Source organism: Apostichopus japonicus, chromosome 11 (assembly GCF_037975245.1).
Source record: "Apostichopus japonicus isolate 1M-3 chromosome 11, ASM3797524v1, whole genome shotgun sequence".
NCBI lineage: Eukaryota > Metazoa > Echinodermata > Holothuroidea > Aspidochirotida > Stichopodidae > Apostichopus > Apostichopus japonicus.
In genome coordinates, this window is record NC_092571.1 from 25825007 (window position 1) to 25844416 (window position 19410).

Genomic DNA, 19410 nt, shown 5'->3' on the forward strand with positions numbered 1-19410 from the left:
TCCCTTTTCCTTTTTCTTTCTTGTATTTGGGTTAAATTGCTGCAGTTGTATTTAAGATTTGAGTTGAAATCCATCCAATTCCTTTCTCACATTACTGTATGTATCTGTCAAATGCAAGATGTAGAGTGGACAATATTAAAGTAATAACCTCCAGTTTTGAAAAATGTCCTTAGAAATATTGCTTTGATCAAATTATTATTCAAATTACTCTGTTGATGAAACTTGTCGTGAAGTGGAAGTTTTTTTTTCTGGTGTGTTGGTCTTTATTAATTACTTACATAAATACCCAAAATGTGATCTTCATATATATTTATATTGATCTATGAGCATGCACTGAAGGAGAGCTAGCATTGTTTAAAAGCTATGCAATAAACAAGTTATTGGCTGTTTAACTTCCATTTCTTTAGCAAAACTGCTATTTTGTATCCTTACGGATATCTCAGCCGTTTCTCCATGTAGCTCATACTCTGACAGTTTTTCAGTTTAAAAATATATATATATTACATGTATATGTATATGTCACTTTTCTTGATTTCAGAATGAGTCTCGGAACAGTGAGATGCTTGCAGCAGCCTGCGCTGTTGGTGTATCTTGTAACTTTGCTGCCCCCATCGGTGGTGTCCTCTTCAGCATTGAAGTAACATCCGTCTATTTTGCTGTCAGGAATTACTGGAGGGGTTTCTTTGGGGCAGTCTGTGGGGCATTCATGTTCCGTCTTCTGGCTGTCTTCAATAAAGAAGAAGGTTAGAATATCGAAAGATTTAATGGTCTGTTGTTAGGATGAAATTGTCAAATATTTGTTAGTAGAAATTGAGGATGAAGTTATTAGGATTTAAGTGACCAAAAAATCGAGTGGTAGATGTTTTGATGCTTTTAAAGTGAACAGAGGGAAAGTTTTCAACTTCACTGGTGTCGTTGGAATATGTTAGCTTACCCGTAGAAATAAAATAAGTTAATAAATTAAAAATAAATTAAAATAAATTAGAGAAGCTGTCTTCAAATCATCAACAAGACAATGTAAGTGACCTGAAAAATTAAATATAGTAGAACAGCTAATAATATGTATATGAAAATATCAGTTTAGATAAAAAAAGTTGAGAAGAGTGCTTTTATGTGTATGCATATTTATGTTTATTGATTTCATTTTCTTGTTTGTCCCTCACAGAAACAATCACAGCCCTTTTCAAAACCAACTTTAGGATCGACTTTCCTTTCGACGTCCAAGAGCTCATTGCGTTTGCTTTCATTGGGTAAGGATCTCAGTCTTTTGGTACTTTTAAGAACCATTGAGAGAATTGTTCATCTATTGTATGAAATGTTGAGATGTCACTGATTTTATAATTGGGTCAATCCATGCCAAATCAACAGAGACCTTCACGTCGACCCTCTCAGAATCGCCTGAAATTGATATGGTGTCTAGCCACATGTCTCAAAGGATGAATTTGGGCAAAAAGAAAAAATTGAAACCAAAAACAAGGACACCATGTTTACCAACATTAGAAACTATCCAAATGTATTTATTAAATGTGTTCTGTCTAATACTCTTTGACGCCCCCCTCCCCTCCCCCCCTGACACCCTTCCCAAACATGCCTTTGTTTGTGAATATAGAGCACACTCAAAGTAGGTCCAGAAAAGGCCCCATCTCATTTTCTGCCTTTTTAATCACTTGTTACTAAAAATTGAGACCGTATATTTTCCTCAAAATTAGCTAAATTAGAAGAGTGGTCACATGTCTTCCACAATATCTGCAATATCAGACATAAAATACTTTTACATTTATTCTGAGAGGGTCGACGTGGAGGCCTCTGTTGATTTGGCATGGATTGACCCAATTGTTGCTAGTTTCACTGCTCATGAGTCCATTCTTTCCTGTTTCAGTATTGTCTGCGGATTCGGTGGTGCTTTGTTTGTCTACACTCATCGGAAAATAGTCGACTTTATAAGAGGGCAGAAGAAGGTGAAACGATTTCTGGAAAAGAAGTAAGTGAGGCTTGCATGATATGTGTTTACAAGTAGGCCGAGTCGTTAACAGTCTCAGTAGTTCTAGTGTGTTGTATCTCCCTTTGCAGGAAGTGACAAGAAGAAATGGGGGAGGGGTTGGGGTGGAGAGAAGGTGAGGGGTTGGGTGGAGAGAAGGGGAGGGGTTGGGGTGGAGAGGAGGGGAGGGGTTGGCATGTGTAGGGGACTCTTCATCTTCCAATTACAGTCACCACTGTTTCATGATGAGTACATTTCTTCCTAGATAAAAAAAAACTGTCTCTTAAAGTTCCTCTTGTTAAACAAAATCATCCTGGTTATCCCTCTGGCAATCTCTACCAGATAAGTTTTGCACCAGACCAGATGAGTCATAGCCTATAGTTAGATTTCCTTCTGTGGTTAAGTTTTATCAATCTGCTTTTTTGTTAATGTAGTATATTGCTTCCTAAATATAGATGGATTTTCACATCATTGTTTTCTCCTCAGTCGTTTCATATATCCAACTCTGATCGCTTTGATTGTTTCTACAATGACTTTCCCACTGGGTCTTGGAAGGTACATGGCAGGCGAGGTAAGTACCAAGTCGCAGACATATTTAATCATGTTTGAAAATTCCAGGAAATGTTTAACTGGAAGGAAGGAGAATGCCATGCCATGCTGTTATTGATCAGAAATTAAGAATCAGATAGTGATCGTCTATCAAATTAACTGTAAAGTCCCCATTGAATCTTGTCATCTTTCATTGCCAAATCACGATATGGACAATTAAGTCGTATTTGTCATGAGTTTGGGGTCTGTTGGGTGGGGATGGGTGTGTGCGATACAACAGGTGCAAAACTTGTTCGCACAGTTAATGATAGTTAACAAAAAATTCAAACATGGGTCTATTTCACAAGTTTTCTTTCTCTGAAACAAATTTATAACAAAGTAAAATAGAAGATACTGGATCTTTTGAATAATTTTCAACAAAATTTTATCTCGGTCATTGATAATCAAATCCTGAACTACTCCTTCAGTTTCTATCAATATAACAGTAAAGAGATGTTTTGATTCCTTGTCAGAGGTGGAATCTATGCAATGGCGATGGTGTGTGTGTGATGTCTTGGCTTGTTAACAGGATAATTAAAAGACATATAGCGGGGGGAACTTCATATTTGGCATGTGGATGCACCTTACAGAGTAGAAGAACGCTTTTGTTTCTTTCAGAGTTCAAAGGTCATTTGAGGACAAGTCGGAAAACCTTGTCAACACAATAACTCAAAGCCATAAAGTGGTTGAACTGCGTATTTGGTTTGTGGATGCACCATAATGAGTATAAGAAACTCATATTTTTATGTTGAGGTGGAAGGTCATTTGAGGCCAACAGAGGTCAAAGTCAGAAAACTATAAAACACAATAACTCACAAAGTAGAGGTTGGATGAACTCCATACATAGTCACATGGATGCACCTTATCAAGTAGAAGAATCATATTGTTTTCTGTGGAGGTCAAAGGCCGTTTTAGGTCAACAGAGGTCAAAGTCTGAAAACCTTGTAAACATGATAACACAAAAACTGTATGATGGATGAACTTCATATAGTATGTGGATGCACCATATTGAGTAGAAGAAACTCAATTGTTTTCTATGGATGTTGAAGGTCATTTGAGGTCAACAGTGGTCAAAGTCTGAAACCTTGTAAGCTCACAAACCCTTTCCTTTTCTATGTGACTGGTTGTCACAGGATTTGACCTTTGCTCTTTTAAAGTGGCTCAGATGGTTTTCCACTTCCACTAATGACTGTTAGCTTTCGTCAACATCAGAAGGATAGTACCTTTGCAATGGTCAAGTTATCTGGAACTCTTTTCTGATGTTCTGGTACTTGACTTGAGTACGAATTTTCTTTAGTTGCTCTATCCATATGTAAGCTTAGAAGGCAAGGAATCACTAAGCCTGTTGGTTTTCTGGTTTTTAATTTTCAACCATATTTTTATCTTCTCTGTAGCTGACGGCCAAAGAGCAGATTAATGAATTATTCAGTAACACGACCTTGGGAGGCGCTCCCGAAGATGGGTTAAAGCCGTGGCACAGACCCAACGTTTACATCACACTGGTCGTATTTATCATTATGGAGGTAATTAAACATTGTAGAAAAAGTTTTAAAGTAATTTTCCAGGGACAGAAATTGACTTGATCAAACCTTTGCTGTAATACATTTGGGGGGGGGGGGTAGAGACCATGTCCTCCAATTATGGGGATATCGCCGATTGAAATCTTAATAACCTTATATTTATGTCTGTTTTATTCATCTTTGAGTTCCACAGTTACAGCTCTTTGTATATATCATTCCCTCCCCTGGGCCCCACTTACAAGTACTTTGTATATATCAGCCCCTCCCCTGGGCCACACTTACAAGTACTTTGTATATATCAGCCCCTCCCCTGGGCCACACTTACAAGTACTTTGTATATATCAGCCCCTCCCCTGGGCCACACTTACAAGTACTTTGTATATATCAGCCCCTCCCCTGGGCCACACTTACAAGTACTTTGTATATATCAAGTGGACATTATGCTCCGGTTAACAACCATAGTAATGCTGTACTTATTAACTAGATTTGCTGCAGAGTTTCCGTGTGAAAAGAGAAGGTAGGAAAAAATTACAAAAGGTGAATTTATTGGGTACATTTAGCTCTATTCAGTGTTAGACGTAATTTTATTTTTATTATTTTATTTAACTACAGTCTACTCTGTTTAATTTCACACACACAAATCGACGATGTTGCACTAAATAGGTGAATTCGAATGTTGACAGTTGGAAGTTAAATTATTTTTGTGTCTAGCAAGCAGATATCTTATGACCACGATGTATGTTTGATACTAAAATTGTTAATTTGTCTCTAGTTTTGGATGACCGCTTTAGCGGTGACACTCCCGGTGCCAACTGGAGTATTCATGCCAGTCTTCACCATCGGTGCTGCGTTTGGACGGCTGGTAGGTGAGAGCATGGCAGCCTGGTTTCCACGAGGTATTCCAAATGGAGATGATTTAAATTTAGTTATACCGGGAGGATATGCAGTAGTTGGTGAGTTTTAAAAATACTTTAATTTTGATTGATGATAGTATCAGTCCTACCAACCACCTTGACTACCCCCTGTCCACCCTGACTACCCCAATCACACACACCATCTCGACCACCCATACCACACTGACTTCCCCTACCACACTGACTACCTAGACTACCCAACCACCCAGACTTCACCAACGGCCCCAACCACACTGACCATCCTAATCACCCAACCACCCAGATGGCCCCAACCACATTGACTACCCCGAGCACATTGACTACCCAGACTCCTATTACCGCCCCAACCACCAAGACTTCCCAGACGGCACCCAACCACACTGACCACCCGACCAGGCTGACTAATCTGACCACACTGATCTGACCACACTAACCATCCTGATCACCCAGTCGTACTGACTTCTCCAACCACACTGACCACCCGACTACCGAACCACCCAGACTTCCCCCCCCCGACAGCTCCAACCACACTGACCACCCCGACTACCCAACCACCCAGACTTCCCCAACAGCCCCAACCACACTGACCACCCCGACTATGCTGACTACCCTGACCACACTGACTACCCTGACCATGCTGAATACCCTGCCAACCATTAATTCAATAACCTGTATGTATTACATGTATAGGAAAATGAACTTCCTTCTCAGGGATTATACAGCAGCTTTCCAGGTGAATTTTTGGGAATGTGGGATGGCGACCTCCTTTATGTACATTGATACTCTCTCCCTTTAACAACATGAACCTCATGATCTCTAAGTTTTAAGTGAGGAACAACTGTTAAAACATGGCAACGGTGATCCATTTTGTCAGGATTCGTTGATGTAAGAAAATACATTTTTTTGTCTGCATAAACAAGAAGCAGGTACTTCCACTCAAGATTCTCTTGCTAATGAATGAGACTTCCTTCAAGATGATGACACTAAAACAGAAAATTGAAGTGAAGAATTAAAAGAAAATTTGAAGAATTGAAAATTTGATGAAACTGTTTTAACTGTACTTTTTGGATTTCCTTTCTTAGGTGCGGCTGCTCTTTCAGGGTCTGTCACTCACACTATATCAACGTCAGTCATAGTATTCGAGTTAACGGGGCAGATTACTCATATTTTACCAGTTATGGTAAGTGTACTTTTAATTATTCCTAATCAATGTAGGCCATCACAGTTATCAAGTTTGCTTCTCTACATTCCATTGGAAAACTCAATATATATCAGATATGAGGAAAATACAAAATTGTTTACAGGAGCAAATACAGTCAACAAAAATGAAGAGTAGAAAATAACTGATGTCGTATGGAAGCAGAGGAACCAGAAATAAGTTACGTACTCTTTCTGAAAAATGATGTATATGTATATATATACATACAAACAAACTTATATAAATGGAACCCTATAGTCTGCTATGAGGCCAAAGTTGTGTGACTGTGTCGCAACATTGACAACTAAAAGAAGTAATCCACCAGTTCTGAAAGGATAATTCATCTTTCTCATTTACCCCTCCCCGCCTGCCCCTTCCACCTGCCCAGCCTCATATCCCTCTGTCCTTCAACACCATGTCTGATAGGTGCTGATGCCGGTTTCTTTTTTCACTATTCCAGATTGCAGTACTTATTGCCAACGCCATATCACAACTCTTGCAGCCGTCATTTTACGACAGTATCATCAAAATTAAAAAGCTTCCTTACCTGCCAGATATCAGCCATGCCGGCTCAGCGTAAGTCTCTTTCGATATCACAGAAAAAGATTCCTTTTCTCGTCCAAGGATGACATGTTGCATCAGTGGGCACAGCAGTTGTGTAAAGCAGCATTTTGTGTCGAACTTAAAGATTTGTTCTTATGCCAGTGGCTTCCAAATAACTACAACTTCTTTCTTTAGTGTAAAATTTATTAATCTTTCATTTTGTATGTTCAAGAACCTTGAGGTTAGTAGACCTACAGGACTGAGGAATGGGGAAGGGCATTCCAGCTTGTGGTTTAGTTGACCTACAGGGCTGGGGTACGGCCTACAGGGCTGGGGAATGAGGAAGGGCATGCCAGCTTGTGGTTTAGTTAACCTACAGGGCTGGGGTACGGCCTACAGGGCTGGGGTACAGGGAAGGGCATTCCAGCTTGTGGTTTAGTTGACCTACGGGGCTGGGGTACGGCCTACAGGGCTGGGAATGGGAAGGGCATTCCAGCTTGTGGTTTAGTTAACCTACAGGGCCGGGGTACGGCCTTCAGGGCTGGGGAATGGGGAAGGGCATTCCAGCTTGTGGTTTAGTTGACCTACAGGGCTGGGGTACGGCCTACAGGGCTGGGAATGGGGAAGGGCATTCCAGCTTGTGGTTTAGTTAACCTACAGGCCTGGGGTACGGCCTTCAGGGCTGGGGTACAGGGAAGGGCATTCCAGCTTGTGGTTTAGTTGACCTACAGGGCTGGGGTACGGCCTACAGGGCTGGGAATGGGAAGGGCATTCCAGCTTGTGGTTTAGTTAACCTACAGGCCTGGGGTACGGCCTTCAGGGCTGGGGTACAGGGAAGGGCATTCCAGCTTGTGGTTTAGTTGACCTACAGGGCTGGGGTACGGCCTACAGGGCTGGGAATGGGAAGGGCATTCCAGCTTGTGGTTTAGTTAACCTACAGGGCCGGGGTACGGCCTTCAGGGCTGGGGAATGGGGAAGGGCATTCCAGCTTGTGGTTTAGTTAACCTACAGGGCTGGGGTACGGCCTTCAGGGCTGGGGTACGGGGAAGGGCATTCCAGCTTGTGGTTTAGTTAACCTACAGGGCTGGGGTACGGCCTTCAGGGCTGGGGTACGGGGAAGGGCATTCCAGCTTGTGGTTTAGTTAACCTACAGGGCTGGGGTACGGCCTTCAGGGCTGGGGTACGGGGAAGGGCATTCCAGCTTGTGGTTTAGTTGACCTACAGGGCTGGGGTACGGCCTTCAGGGTTGGGGTACGGGGAAGGGCATTCCAGCTTGTGGTTTAGTTAACCTACAGGGCTGGGGTACGGCCTTCAGGGCTGGGGTACGGGGAAGGGCATTCCAGCTTGTGATTTAGTTGACCTACAGGGCTGGGGTACGGCCTTCAGGGTTGGGGTACGGGGAAGGGCATTCCAGCTTGTGGTTTAGTTGACCTACAGGGCTGGGGTACGGCCTTCAGGGCTGGGGAATGGGGAAGGGCATTCCAGCTTGTGGTTCAGTTGACCTACAGGGTTGGGGTACGGCCTTCAGGGCTGGGGAATGGGGAAGGGCATTCCAGCTTGTGGTTCAGTTGACCTACAGGGTTGGGGTACGGCCTTCAGGGCTGGGGTACGGGGAAGGGCATTCCAGCTTGTGGTTTAGTTGACCTACAGGGTTGGGGTACGGCCTACAGGGCTGGGGTACGGGGAAGGGCATTCCAGCTTGTGGTTCAGTTAACCTACAGGGTTGGGGTACGGCCTACAGGGCTGGGGTACGGGGAAGGGCATTCCAGCTTGTGGTTTAGTTAACCTACAGGGTTGGGGTACGGCCTTCAGGGCTGGGGAATGGGGAAGGGCATTCCAGCTTGTGGTTTAGTTAACCTACAGGGCTGGGGTACGGCCTTCAGGGCTGGGGTACGGGGAAGGGCATTCCAGCTTGTGGTTTAGTTAACCTACAGGGCTGGGGTACGGCCTTCAGGGCTGGGGTACGGGGAAGGGCATTCCAGCTTGTGGTTTAGTTAACCTACAGGGCTGGGGTACGGCCTTCAGGGCTGGGGTACGGGGAAGGGCATTCCAGCTTGTGGTTTAGTTAACCTACAGGGCTGGGGTACGGCCTACAGGGCTGGGGAATGGGGAAGGGCATTCCAGCTTGTGGTTTAGTTAACCTACAGGGTTGGGGTACGGCCTTCAGGGCTGGGGAATGGGGAAGGGCATTCCAGCTTGTGGTTTAGTTAACCTACAGGGCTGGGGTACGGCCTACAGGGCTGGGGAATGGGGAAGGGCATTCCAGCTTGTGGTTTAGTTAACCTACAGGGTTGGGGTACGGCCTACAGGGCTGGGGAATGGGGAAGGGCATTCCAGCTTGTGGTTTAGTTGACCTACAGGGCTGGGGTACGGCCTACAGGGCTGGGGTATGGGGATGGGCATTCCAGCTGAGTTGTGTGTCATGGAAGAAAGTGAGGTCATGATGTCAGAAATAGGTTGACAATCTTTGATAAGTTCAGGAGCAACGATAATTGAGATTTCCTTCAACTTGTGAACCAGAAAGGCACATTCTTTTCTGTTGTCATGTTCCCTCCTTGGAGAGTGACCAATAAATGAATATAGACCTTTCTGGATTATTCTGTTAAGTGTCATCATATTAAAAAAAAAAACAATGTGAAAGTTAACATACACAGAGAATACCAATGTGACACATTCGTAATGTGCTGTGCACCAGACAAAGAATCCAGGATGAATTATGAATGAAGCTGTGGTTGGGTATTAATAGAGAAACACTTGTCTTTTCCTTCGCAGAACATATGATATATTCGTCGAGCAGATCATGGTGAAAAATGTGAAATTTATATCGTGGCTGTCAACATACAAGGATTTGAAAGATTTACTAGACGGATCAGAACACAGCTCGTATCCATTAGTCGACTCACCAGGTGACTATCAATAAATAAATGTATTTTTTTTTATTTTGGAGAGAACTTAAATAATGTTGCAAGTAACCTGAGTGCAGGTTGTTAGTTCTAGTTTTCATACTCTTTGAAAAGTTTTACTATGTGGTCCCAACTCTTTTTCTAGGTGACTGCTCTCCTGTTGTTTCTCTAGGTTTTCATTCTAGTTTCCATACTCTTTGAGAAGTTTACTATGTGGTCCCAACTCTTTATCTAGGTGACTGCTTTCCTGTTGTTGCTCTAGGTTTTATTCTAGTTTTCATACTTGTTGAGAAGTTTTACTATGTGGTCCCAACTCTTTTTCTAGGTGACTGCTTTCCTGTTGTTTCTCTAGGTTTTCATTCTAGTTTCCATACTCTTTGAGAAGTTTACTATGTGGTCCCAACTCTTTATCTAGGTGACTGCTTTCCTGTTGTTTCTCTAGGTTTCATTCTAGTTTCCATACTCTTTGAGAAGTTTTACTATGTGGTCCCAACTCTTTATTTAGGTGACTGCTTTCCTGTTGTTTCTCTAGGTTTTCATTCTAGTTTCCATACTCTTTGAGAAGTTTACTATGTGGTCCCAACTCTTTATCTAGGTGACTGCTTTCCTGTTGTTGCTCTAGGTTTTATTCTAGTTTTCATACTTGTTGAGAAGTTTTACTATGTGGTCCCAACTCTTTTTCGAGGTGACTGCTTTCCTGTTGTTTCTCTAGGTTTTCATTCTAGTTTACATACTCTTTGAGAAGTTTTACTATGTGGTCCCAACTCTTTTTCTAGGTGACTGCTTTCCTGTTGTTTCTCTAGGTTTTCATTCTAGTTTCCATACTCTTTGAGAAGTTTTACTATGTGGTCCCAACTCTTTTTCGAGGTGACTGCTTTCCTGTTGTTTCTCTAGGTTTTCATTCTAGTTTCCATACTCTTTGAGAAGTTTTACTATGTGGTCCCAACTCTTTTTCTAGGTGACTGCTTTCCTGTTGTTTCTCTAGGTTTTCATTCTAGTTTACATACTCTTTGAGAAGTTTTACTATGTGGTCCCAACTCTTTTTCGAGGTGACTGCTTTCCTGTTGTTTCTCTAGGTTTTCAATCTAGTTTCCATACTCTTTGAGAAGTTTTACTATGTGGTCCCAACTCTTTTTCTAGGTGACTGCTTTCCTGTTGTTTCTCTAGGTTTTCATTCTAGTTTACATACTCTTTGAGAAGTTTTACTATGTGGTCCCAACTCTTTTTCGAGGTGACTGCTTTCCTGTTGTTTCTCTAGGTTTTCATTCTAGTTTACATACTCTTTGAGAAGTTTTACTATGTGGTCCCAACTCTTTTTCTAGGTGACTGCTTTCCTGTTGTTTCTCTAGGTTTTCATTCTAGTTTCCATACTCTTTGAGAAGTTTTACTATGTGGTCCCAACTCTTTTTCGAGGTGACTGCTTTCCTGTTGTTTCTCTAGGTTTTCATTCTAGTTTCCATACTCTTTGAGAAGTTTTACTATGTGGTCCCAACTCTTTTTCTAGGTGACTGCTTTCCTGTTGTTTCTCTAGGTTTTCATTCTAGTTTACATACTCTTTGAGAAGTTTTACTATGTGGTCCCAACTCTTTTTCTAGGTGACTGCTTTCCTGTTGTTTCTCTAGGTTTTCATTCTAGTTTACATACTCTTTGAGAAGTTTTACTATGTGGTCCCAACTCTTTATCTAGGTGACTGCTTTCCTGTTGTTTCTCTAGGTTTCATTCTAGTTTCCATACTCTTTGAAAAGTTTTACTATGTGGTCCCAACTCTTTATCTAGGTGACTGCTTTCCTGTTGTTTCTCTAGGTTTTCATTCTAGTTTCCATACTCTTTGAGAAGTTTTACTATGTGGTCCCAAGTCTTAATTTAGGTGACTGCTTTCCTGTTGTTTCTCTAGGTTTTCATTCTAGTTTTCATTTCTAGTTTTCATACTCTTTGAGAAGTGTTACTATGTGGTCTCCCAACTCTTTATCTACTGTAGGTGACTGCTTTCCTGTTGTTTCTCTAGGTTTTCATTCTAGTTTGATTCTAGTTTCCATACTCTTTGAGAAGTTTTACTATGTGGTCCCAACTCTTTATTTAGGTGACTGATGCCCTGTTGTTTCTCTACTTTGGCATCTAAGATTTCTTTCTTTTGTCGACAGAAAACATGGTTTTACTGGGATCCATGCAGAGGGGAGAATTAGAGTACTTACTGGAGAAAAAGATTGGGAGAGCTCGAAGGTTAATAGTTGTCACAGAGAGGAAGATGAGAGAAAGAGGAGCAGATGAGGAGGACAGAGTTATGAGGGCAATGGGACAAAATGCAACAATAGTATCCTTCCATAGACAGGTATGGCATCACATAATGTGTAGGTTATACAATGTCCTTCCATAGACTGGTATGGCATTAAAGGTAGTGTAGCTTATACTATTATACTATAACAGAGGGCCTTCCATAGACAGGTATGGCATTAAATATAATGTACGGTAGGTTATACAACAATAGTAGCCTTCCATAGACTGGTATGGCATTATATGTATCTTAGGTTATCCGACAATAGTGTCCTTCCATAGACAGGTATGGCATTGAATATTAGTTAGGTTATACGACAATAGTGGCCTTCCATAGACTGGTATAGCATCACATGAAGTGTAGGTTATACAACAATAGTGGCCTTCCATAGACAGTATATAGTGCAAGTTATATAACACTGGTGTCCTTCCATAGACTGGTATGGCATTATACAAAGTGTAAGTAATACAACTATAATAGGGTCCTTCCATAGAAAGGTATGGCATTAAATATAGTGCAGTTATGCTATTATACTTATAACAGAGGGCTTTCATAGACAGTTATGGCATTAAATGTACAGTAGGTTATACAACTATAATAGTTTCCTCCCTTTGATAGGTATGACATTAAATATATGTAGGTTAAACAACAATAGTGTCCTTCCATAGACAGGTACAAAATCTCCTGTTGTCATCATTTAGATGAATTTAAACACTATCTGGATTAGAATAAGGTCACTGAAAGTGATTACATTGTCTGTGTGTGTTTGTTTCACAGTCCGATGGTAATACTGAGGGTGGAGGAATAACGATATCTCCAGTTGAAGACAGTAAGTTGACGTTTGTTATTTAATATATTAACTGATGTTTGTGACTTTTAATTTCAAGATTTATAATCGGCCTTTCATTCCCTAAAGCCACTTCCATAATCTACTGAAGACCTCTGACAGGAGAAATACACTGACAACAGATGGCAGGACTTCATTAGGAAAATTCAAAATATTCTACGTCGTTAGTTGAAATCCTTCTCTCAATGATTTGTCCATAACTCCATGGAATAGAATATGGCAGGTGGCCTTGAATGTCATCATGCTTGATATGTATGACAAGCACAGTTACTAAACTTACATAATATTATGCTTGGAATGTGGTACATTTTGAGTAAAATACAGAGCATTTTGTCTTGTAAGAACAATAATCTTCCTCTGTGGGTTATGGATTTTAACATAATAATAAATAATTTAAAACAACGACAACTTATGCCCAGTTACCCACGGTGATGTCACCTACTTTCCATTTTCTTCAGACATTCATGAATATGCATGACAAAAACATTTATAAAATTGTGTGGTTTTCATGAAGTGATGCAAACAGTTAACATCTTAATAGCATTGCATCATTAATGTGGATCTTTAACTGGACGACAACATAGCAACACTGAAATTGTACCACAACATCATCCATATTAATTTGATATTGCTAGATGTACTCGTTAACAATCGTTAACATTCCTTTCTTTTTTATTATTCTCCCTTCACAGAAACACCAAGAGAAACAGAGGTAAGAGCTATTTTCAATTGTAGCAATGTTTATTATCTCTTTTTGTCTTGCACTTTGTGGCTATTTTTTTCCCCACTTTGCTTTCAGTGTTTTATTAACTGCACATTGCATTATGCCTGGAATGTGGATTATTTTGTTTATCATTGCTGCAGACAGGGTTGATCAGAAAAAAAGTAACATTTAAAGTAGAAAACAAAGATTACTTTGTTATTTTACTTGTCGTTTGAAATCATGCGTAGTAATAGTAAAGAAGAAAAACAAGCAGTTAGTTTATTTTGGCTTTTAAATGCAATGTAAAAGGGGGTGTTGAAAACATGGAAATGGGATGGGAAGGAGGGGGTGGGAAGGGGGAGGGAGAGGGAGAGGGGGAAGGGAATCTAAATTATTGTCTTTTTTCCTGGTCTCGCTTCCTCCTACTGCTTGCTTCCCCTTTCTAATTATTCTGCTGTAGTTTTAGGTTAAGAACCGGAATAGAAAAGAAAAAAAAAATAGCTGAGCAAAATGTATGAATTTTATTAATGCTGGTTTGGTTGGATCTGTTAGTTTTTAATCCTAATTTGCAGACAAGGTTCAGATAGGTAGAGACGCTAAAGAGGAGAGCGGAGTTCAATGCGTTAATGAAGTAATGAAAATTTAGCCTCTGAAGAAGATCCTGCTAGGATCGAACCGTCAGGCCAACTTACTTTTACACAATGAAGTAATGGCGACGGATCCTGTTGCAAGCCAAAGTGCATGAATTATTGCGCACATACATCCTGGCAGTCAGTAAAGTGGTGCTACTCAGATAATGCAAAGAAAAAGCTACAATTTTTAGACACAGTGAGCAGGCATAGAGCTGTCAAATTTAGACTTACTTCAAGCATAAACTATTTAATACACAATTATACAATTGGATGAATCAGTGGGCATTCCCCCCCCCCCCCCCCCAAAAAAAAGAAGAAGATATTTACAGCATTTTGTGCACCAATTTCTGGTCACTGTAGAGCACCTCATGTTTTCCCATTAGTTTGATTGTTAGATGCTTTTCTTTGCTTTGTTTTTTTCCCTCTCTTTATCACCTGCACCTCCTCTGCATGGCTCCACTCCCTCCTGCCTACCTCCTACTCCTGCATGTCGGTAGGACCACTACGACACTATCAACTCGGCTTCCACTACCAGTAACCGTAGTGACTCTAGCTCGGGTAAACGCTATAAACTGGTGAGTTTTAGAGAGCGTTAACTGGTTTCTTTCCTTTGTCTATGTAGTAAAATGTAGTGCACATGAATACATAATTTGTGAAGCTTCAAGAGGTAAATGAAAACTGCCTGATCCACTTTTATGTAGTGAATAGTACAGCATCATGAACACGAGAAATGGCCGCCAAAAAAAAACAACCAAAAAAAACTTGGTTTTAGGAGTGAGAGTTTTTAGACTGTCAGTTTTCTTTTCAGGTTTTATGTTTTTCCAGTGTAAATTCTTTTTTGTGTGTGTGCAGGGGCCAACCTTGGATACATCTTAGACGGTTTCACTTCTTCCGCCCGCCCTCCCAGTCAAGAATAAAATTAAGAGGGGGTGGGCTTCAGTCCTGAGTGACAGAATATTGCTAAAAAAACTCCTAGTGTGTAGTACATTAATATATATATCATGTATACTGTACTGTACAACCTGTTAAAGCAGCAATATGTAGCACTCTCTTGCATCTAAAGATCTCTCTACGGACAACATTACACCTTAGCACGCACCCCCACTCCCCCCCTCCCCCCATGACAAAAGTGGTGGTTCGTCCCTTTGTTTGCATTGAACTTCTGTAGTATCTTGACAATTTGAAAAATGTCCCAGGTCAAAATAATTACCAGGATCTTCATCTGTGTTTTTTTTTTTGGTTATAAAACTATCTGGTGTTGAGACATGAGATTTATCATAAAAACATTCCACATGTAAAATAAAAACAGCAGCATTGTTAAAACAGAGCCCTAGCTATGATATACAAACTGGGAATAATATGTTAGTCTAGACTCTAGAGCAAGCACCAAGTTTCTTTCCCTCCTTCCTTCCTTTTTTTTTCATTTTTGGTGCTTTGTAGTCTCAACACTAGTCAATGCTTTCACTATAAAATACTTGCATAGAGCATTAGATTCTTGTCTGCATTTTTTTTCCCTACGGTAATGTGGCCAAAAGCAGCAACATTCATATGGTTAAATCTAGCATATTCAGTTCTTTAAGAAGCTTAATGGTGTTATAGATATTTATGGATATGTTACATTTTCCCCGCTTTTGACTTTCCTCCTATCTTTCTTATTTTTAATCCTGCTGCCCTATGTTTCTTGAATGTCTCCCTCTACGGCTTCCCTCTGCATAATCGCCTCTGGTCTGTTCAAGTATAAAGGAAAAAATGATTTGTTGTTTGTATATAAAATCAATATAATCATTTTTGTTGTGACTGCCAAAAGTAGCATTTTATTCCACTTGAGGCACTTTGAAGGTTTGATCGCACCTGCTGCATTTCATTGCATTGTTCCGTTTGATATTTTGCAGCCGTTTGGAGAATTTGAAGATATGACTGTCGAAGAGGTGAGTGAAAGGATTGGAGGATGGGTATAAGACATTGATGACGACTCATGCACTGTTTATTTATGTTTTATGAATATGTTTTATGAATATGTATATTCATGTTCATGCCTATGTTTATTCATAGTTGAACAGCTATACTGTTGATGTTTCATTTCATGTACCATTCCATGCCGACAAACTGAACACTTGTTTCTCAGTTCTCTGTTTCTAGACAATAGAGAGGAGGCAGATTAGAATTGAGAAATCCCCAGAATATGAATATGCATATTCCATCATATTAAATTTATTTCAGGCCATGATTAGCTTATGATACCTTTCAGTATGTCAAGTGATATATGATACCTAGTGTCTAAACAGCACTTCCTCAGAAAATTCTGCTGCTACAACAGAAGCAACACTATAATGTGTCAGCTCATTGACCTGAAGAGGTACATGAAATGAACAATGCAGTAAGGCAGGGTCAACCATGGCTAATCCCCACCCATAAACTGAGAGCTGTTCTTTAAATACATAGTGACTGGAACAGTTGACTGTGCGTTCATTCAAAGACATGGATACAAATGTCTTAATTTAGCGCATATAAGTGATATTTTAAACCGATGGTCTGTCGGACCAACCAAATATGAGTTGTGACCGCTGTTTTGGTGGGTTGCTGCATTTCTGAGATGTAAAAACAAGTACAGAGCTTCCATACATTCTGAACATCCATTCCGCAGGGGGTGTGTCAAGTGGGTCGCAGCTTAGTTCTCATGAAAGATCTTGAGTCTGGGGCCTAAAATTTTGAGGACTACCGGTTTAATCGCTTCAAAAAAATGTTTACATTTAAGCACAAAAGCAGAATCACATTAGTGTTGGGATTTATCCTTTATATAGCAGATGTACCCAAGATTATGATAAATTTGCATATTGAATTCTGGGCTGAAGTTAGCATTTCAAGTTAGCATTTCAACAAGGAAAGGTCTTATACAGATCACGTTACACTTACATTCCAAGTAATGTGTATCTGATTATGGTCTTGATCTGGTTATCTAAACATGGCAAAACTAATTACTTTAAACAAACATTAAAACAATTTACCAAGGTAAAAGTTTGAGCCAGTTTGTCGTTACTTTTGTGGGAAAACCCAAACGTCATGTAACGTTGGTTTTGTCAGAGACCTGTGTAATGGTTACCTCCATCTTTAAATTTGTTTGCTTTCTCTTTCCTGGTTACATTTCATGGCATTTTCTGGACAGTATGGTGAGAGGCAGATGGCCAGAGCACTGGTGTAATAATCACATTTGGATTATTAAATAATGAACAGACTTTGGGAAAAGGATAAGTTATATTAGAGCCCTGATTAACACTCTGTACCACATGGTGCAATGAATCTTGAAATAAACTTAATTACTTTGGAAACCCTTGGTACCCTCCCCTAAAATTGGTATATACGCCCTAAAGTAACAAAAACAATTTAAGTGGCTCCTCTTAATTAGGTATGTTACATGCACAATTTTGTAGGTAATTACATCTCCACTGGTAGGGTATTTTTACATGCACTGTTTGTAATCGCATTACAGCATTCAGTAACAGCTCTACTTGTAATGGTATGTTACATGTACTGTAGGTTATCACACTACAGCATTCACTAACAGCTATACTTGTAATGGTATGTTACCAGCACTGTATGTAATCACATTACAGGATTCAGTAACAGCTCTACTTGTAATGGTATGTTACATGCACTGTATGTAATCGCATTACAACATTCAGTAACAGCTCTACTTGTAATGGTATGTTACATGTACTGTAGGTTATCACACTACAGCATTCACTAACAGCTATACTTGTAATGGTATGTTACATGCACTGTATGTAATCACATTACAGGATTCAGTAACAGCTCTACTTGTAATGGTATGTTACATGCACTGTATGTAATCGCATTACAGCATTCAGTAACAGCTATACTTGTAATGGTATGTTACATACACTGTAGGTTATCATATTGCAGCATTCAGTAACAGCTCTACTTGTAATGGTATGTTACATGCACTGTAGGTAATCACATTACTGCATTCAGTAACAGCTCTACTTGTAATGGTATGTTACATGCACTGTAGGTAATCACATTACAGCATGCAATAACAGCATAACCAATATGGTATTTTACTTGCCCTATATTTCATGATTACAGCATTCTGTAATCACAACTCCACTGGTAGGGTATATTACCTGTAGCTCACTTGTAAAAGTTTATTACATGCACTATATGTTATCACATTACAACATTCAGTAACAGCTCTGCTGATAGGGTTATGGCAACTAAAGTACAAGCAATCTTATGTTACACGAATACAGCAATCGCTCATTCTTCACTTTGTTGTACACACACCGTAATAACTGGTTATTCACTTTGGGCTCTAGCTTTTACATAACATAACCTTTAATTATCACACCTAACCACATGTTGGAGTAATGATTCAATTGCTTGCTTTTCTTAAACCAATCAGCAAGAAGCATGGGAAGCTGAAGAATTAAAAGACCAGTTGGATCTGAAGGACAGCCATATTGATCCGGCTCCCTTTCAACTGGTTGAGAGAACATCACTTCATAAGGTGAGTCTGTTCTTTAAAGGTTATATTTTGTGATGTAGAATGCTTTACTTAATCCCATCTATCGAGCATCCAGTAAAACTCATTTTCAGTGCATTAAAGGTGAGATTTAAAATAAAACTTGGATTACATTTATTGGTTCAATAGCTGGTACAATGTGGGCATAAATATTATGATATTTGGGTGATGACATGCAACACTTTATTATTAAGCAAGGAGCCATAGTGCCCATTGGGCTCTTGTTAATATGATTTCTTTTCTTTTTTCCCTGTCTCAGGTCCATTCATTATTTTCTCTGCTGGGTCTCAGCCACGCCTACGTCACCACCCTGGGTAGATTAGTTGGTATCGTGGCTTTGAAGGAGGTAAACATTTCGTTCTTCTGATAAAGAAATATGATTTTTTTTTGTGTTTTTTTTTGTAATGTTTTATGACCATGGTTGACTGCAGTCACATCAAGTAACAATCCATGCTTAGTGTCTTGTCATGAGGGAATAGTTTTACCATTTTCTCCCAAGGGTAACACATTTCTTTCCATAGGGGGATATTCCACTACCCCTCCCAACCAACCCACACACCTACCCACTTACCCACCCACCCAAGAAATCTATGTTGCAATAAAGTGTCATGAGTTCTTACACACTTGCATGTTCCTCTTGTGAAGCATCTTGTCATATTTGCACTGACACTAGAAAATCTCATTTTCGAAACAGACCCACTTTGCCCAAGCCTACTACACTTTATAATCAGATGTATCTAGACCTAGCCTCCTTTTAATAAAAATAGTCAAAGATGGGACGGGGACGGGGGGG

At 40.2% G+C, this 19410-nt stretch overlaps 1 protein-coding gene across 2 annotated transcripts in view; it reads left to right on the top strand.

Moving 5' to 3' along the window:
- LOC139976196 (chloride channel protein 2-like) overlaps positions 1 to 19410 on the top strand; it is a 50303-nt gene that overhangs the window by 23307 nt on the left and 7586 nt on the right. Inside the window, exons 7-22 of one of the 2 annotated variants that reach the window (XM_071984706.1) lie at positions 539 to 743; positions 1166 to 1250; positions 1880 to 1981; positions 2465 to 2549; positions 3961 to 4089; positions 4859 to 5039; positions 6062 to 6159; positions 6638 to 6753; positions 9493 to 9626; positions 11765 to 11952; positions 12673 to 12724; positions 13435 to 13454; positions 14575 to 14652; positions 15970 to 16005; positions 18498 to 18602; positions 18877 to 18963. In XM_071984706.1, coding sequence (XP_071840807.1) covers positions 539 to 743; positions 1166 to 1250; positions 1880 to 1981; positions 2465 to 2549; positions 3961 to 4089; positions 4859 to 5039; positions 6062 to 6159; positions 6638 to 6753; positions 9493 to 9626; positions 11765 to 11952; positions 12673 to 12724; positions 13435 to 13454; positions 14575 to 14652; positions 15970 to 16005; positions 18498 to 18602; positions 18877 to 18963 — 1701 coding nt within the window. The remainder of the gene's footprint in view (positions 1 to 538; positions 744 to 1165; positions 1251 to 1879; positions 1982 to 2464; positions 2550 to 3960; positions 4090 to 4858; positions 5040 to 6061; positions 6160 to 6637; positions 6754 to 9492; positions 9627 to 11764; positions 11953 to 12672; positions 12725 to 13434; positions 13455 to 14574; positions 14653 to 15969; positions 16006 to 18497; positions 18603 to 18876; positions 18964 to 19410) is intronic. The other variant, XM_071984707.1, reaches the window with a different exon arrangement.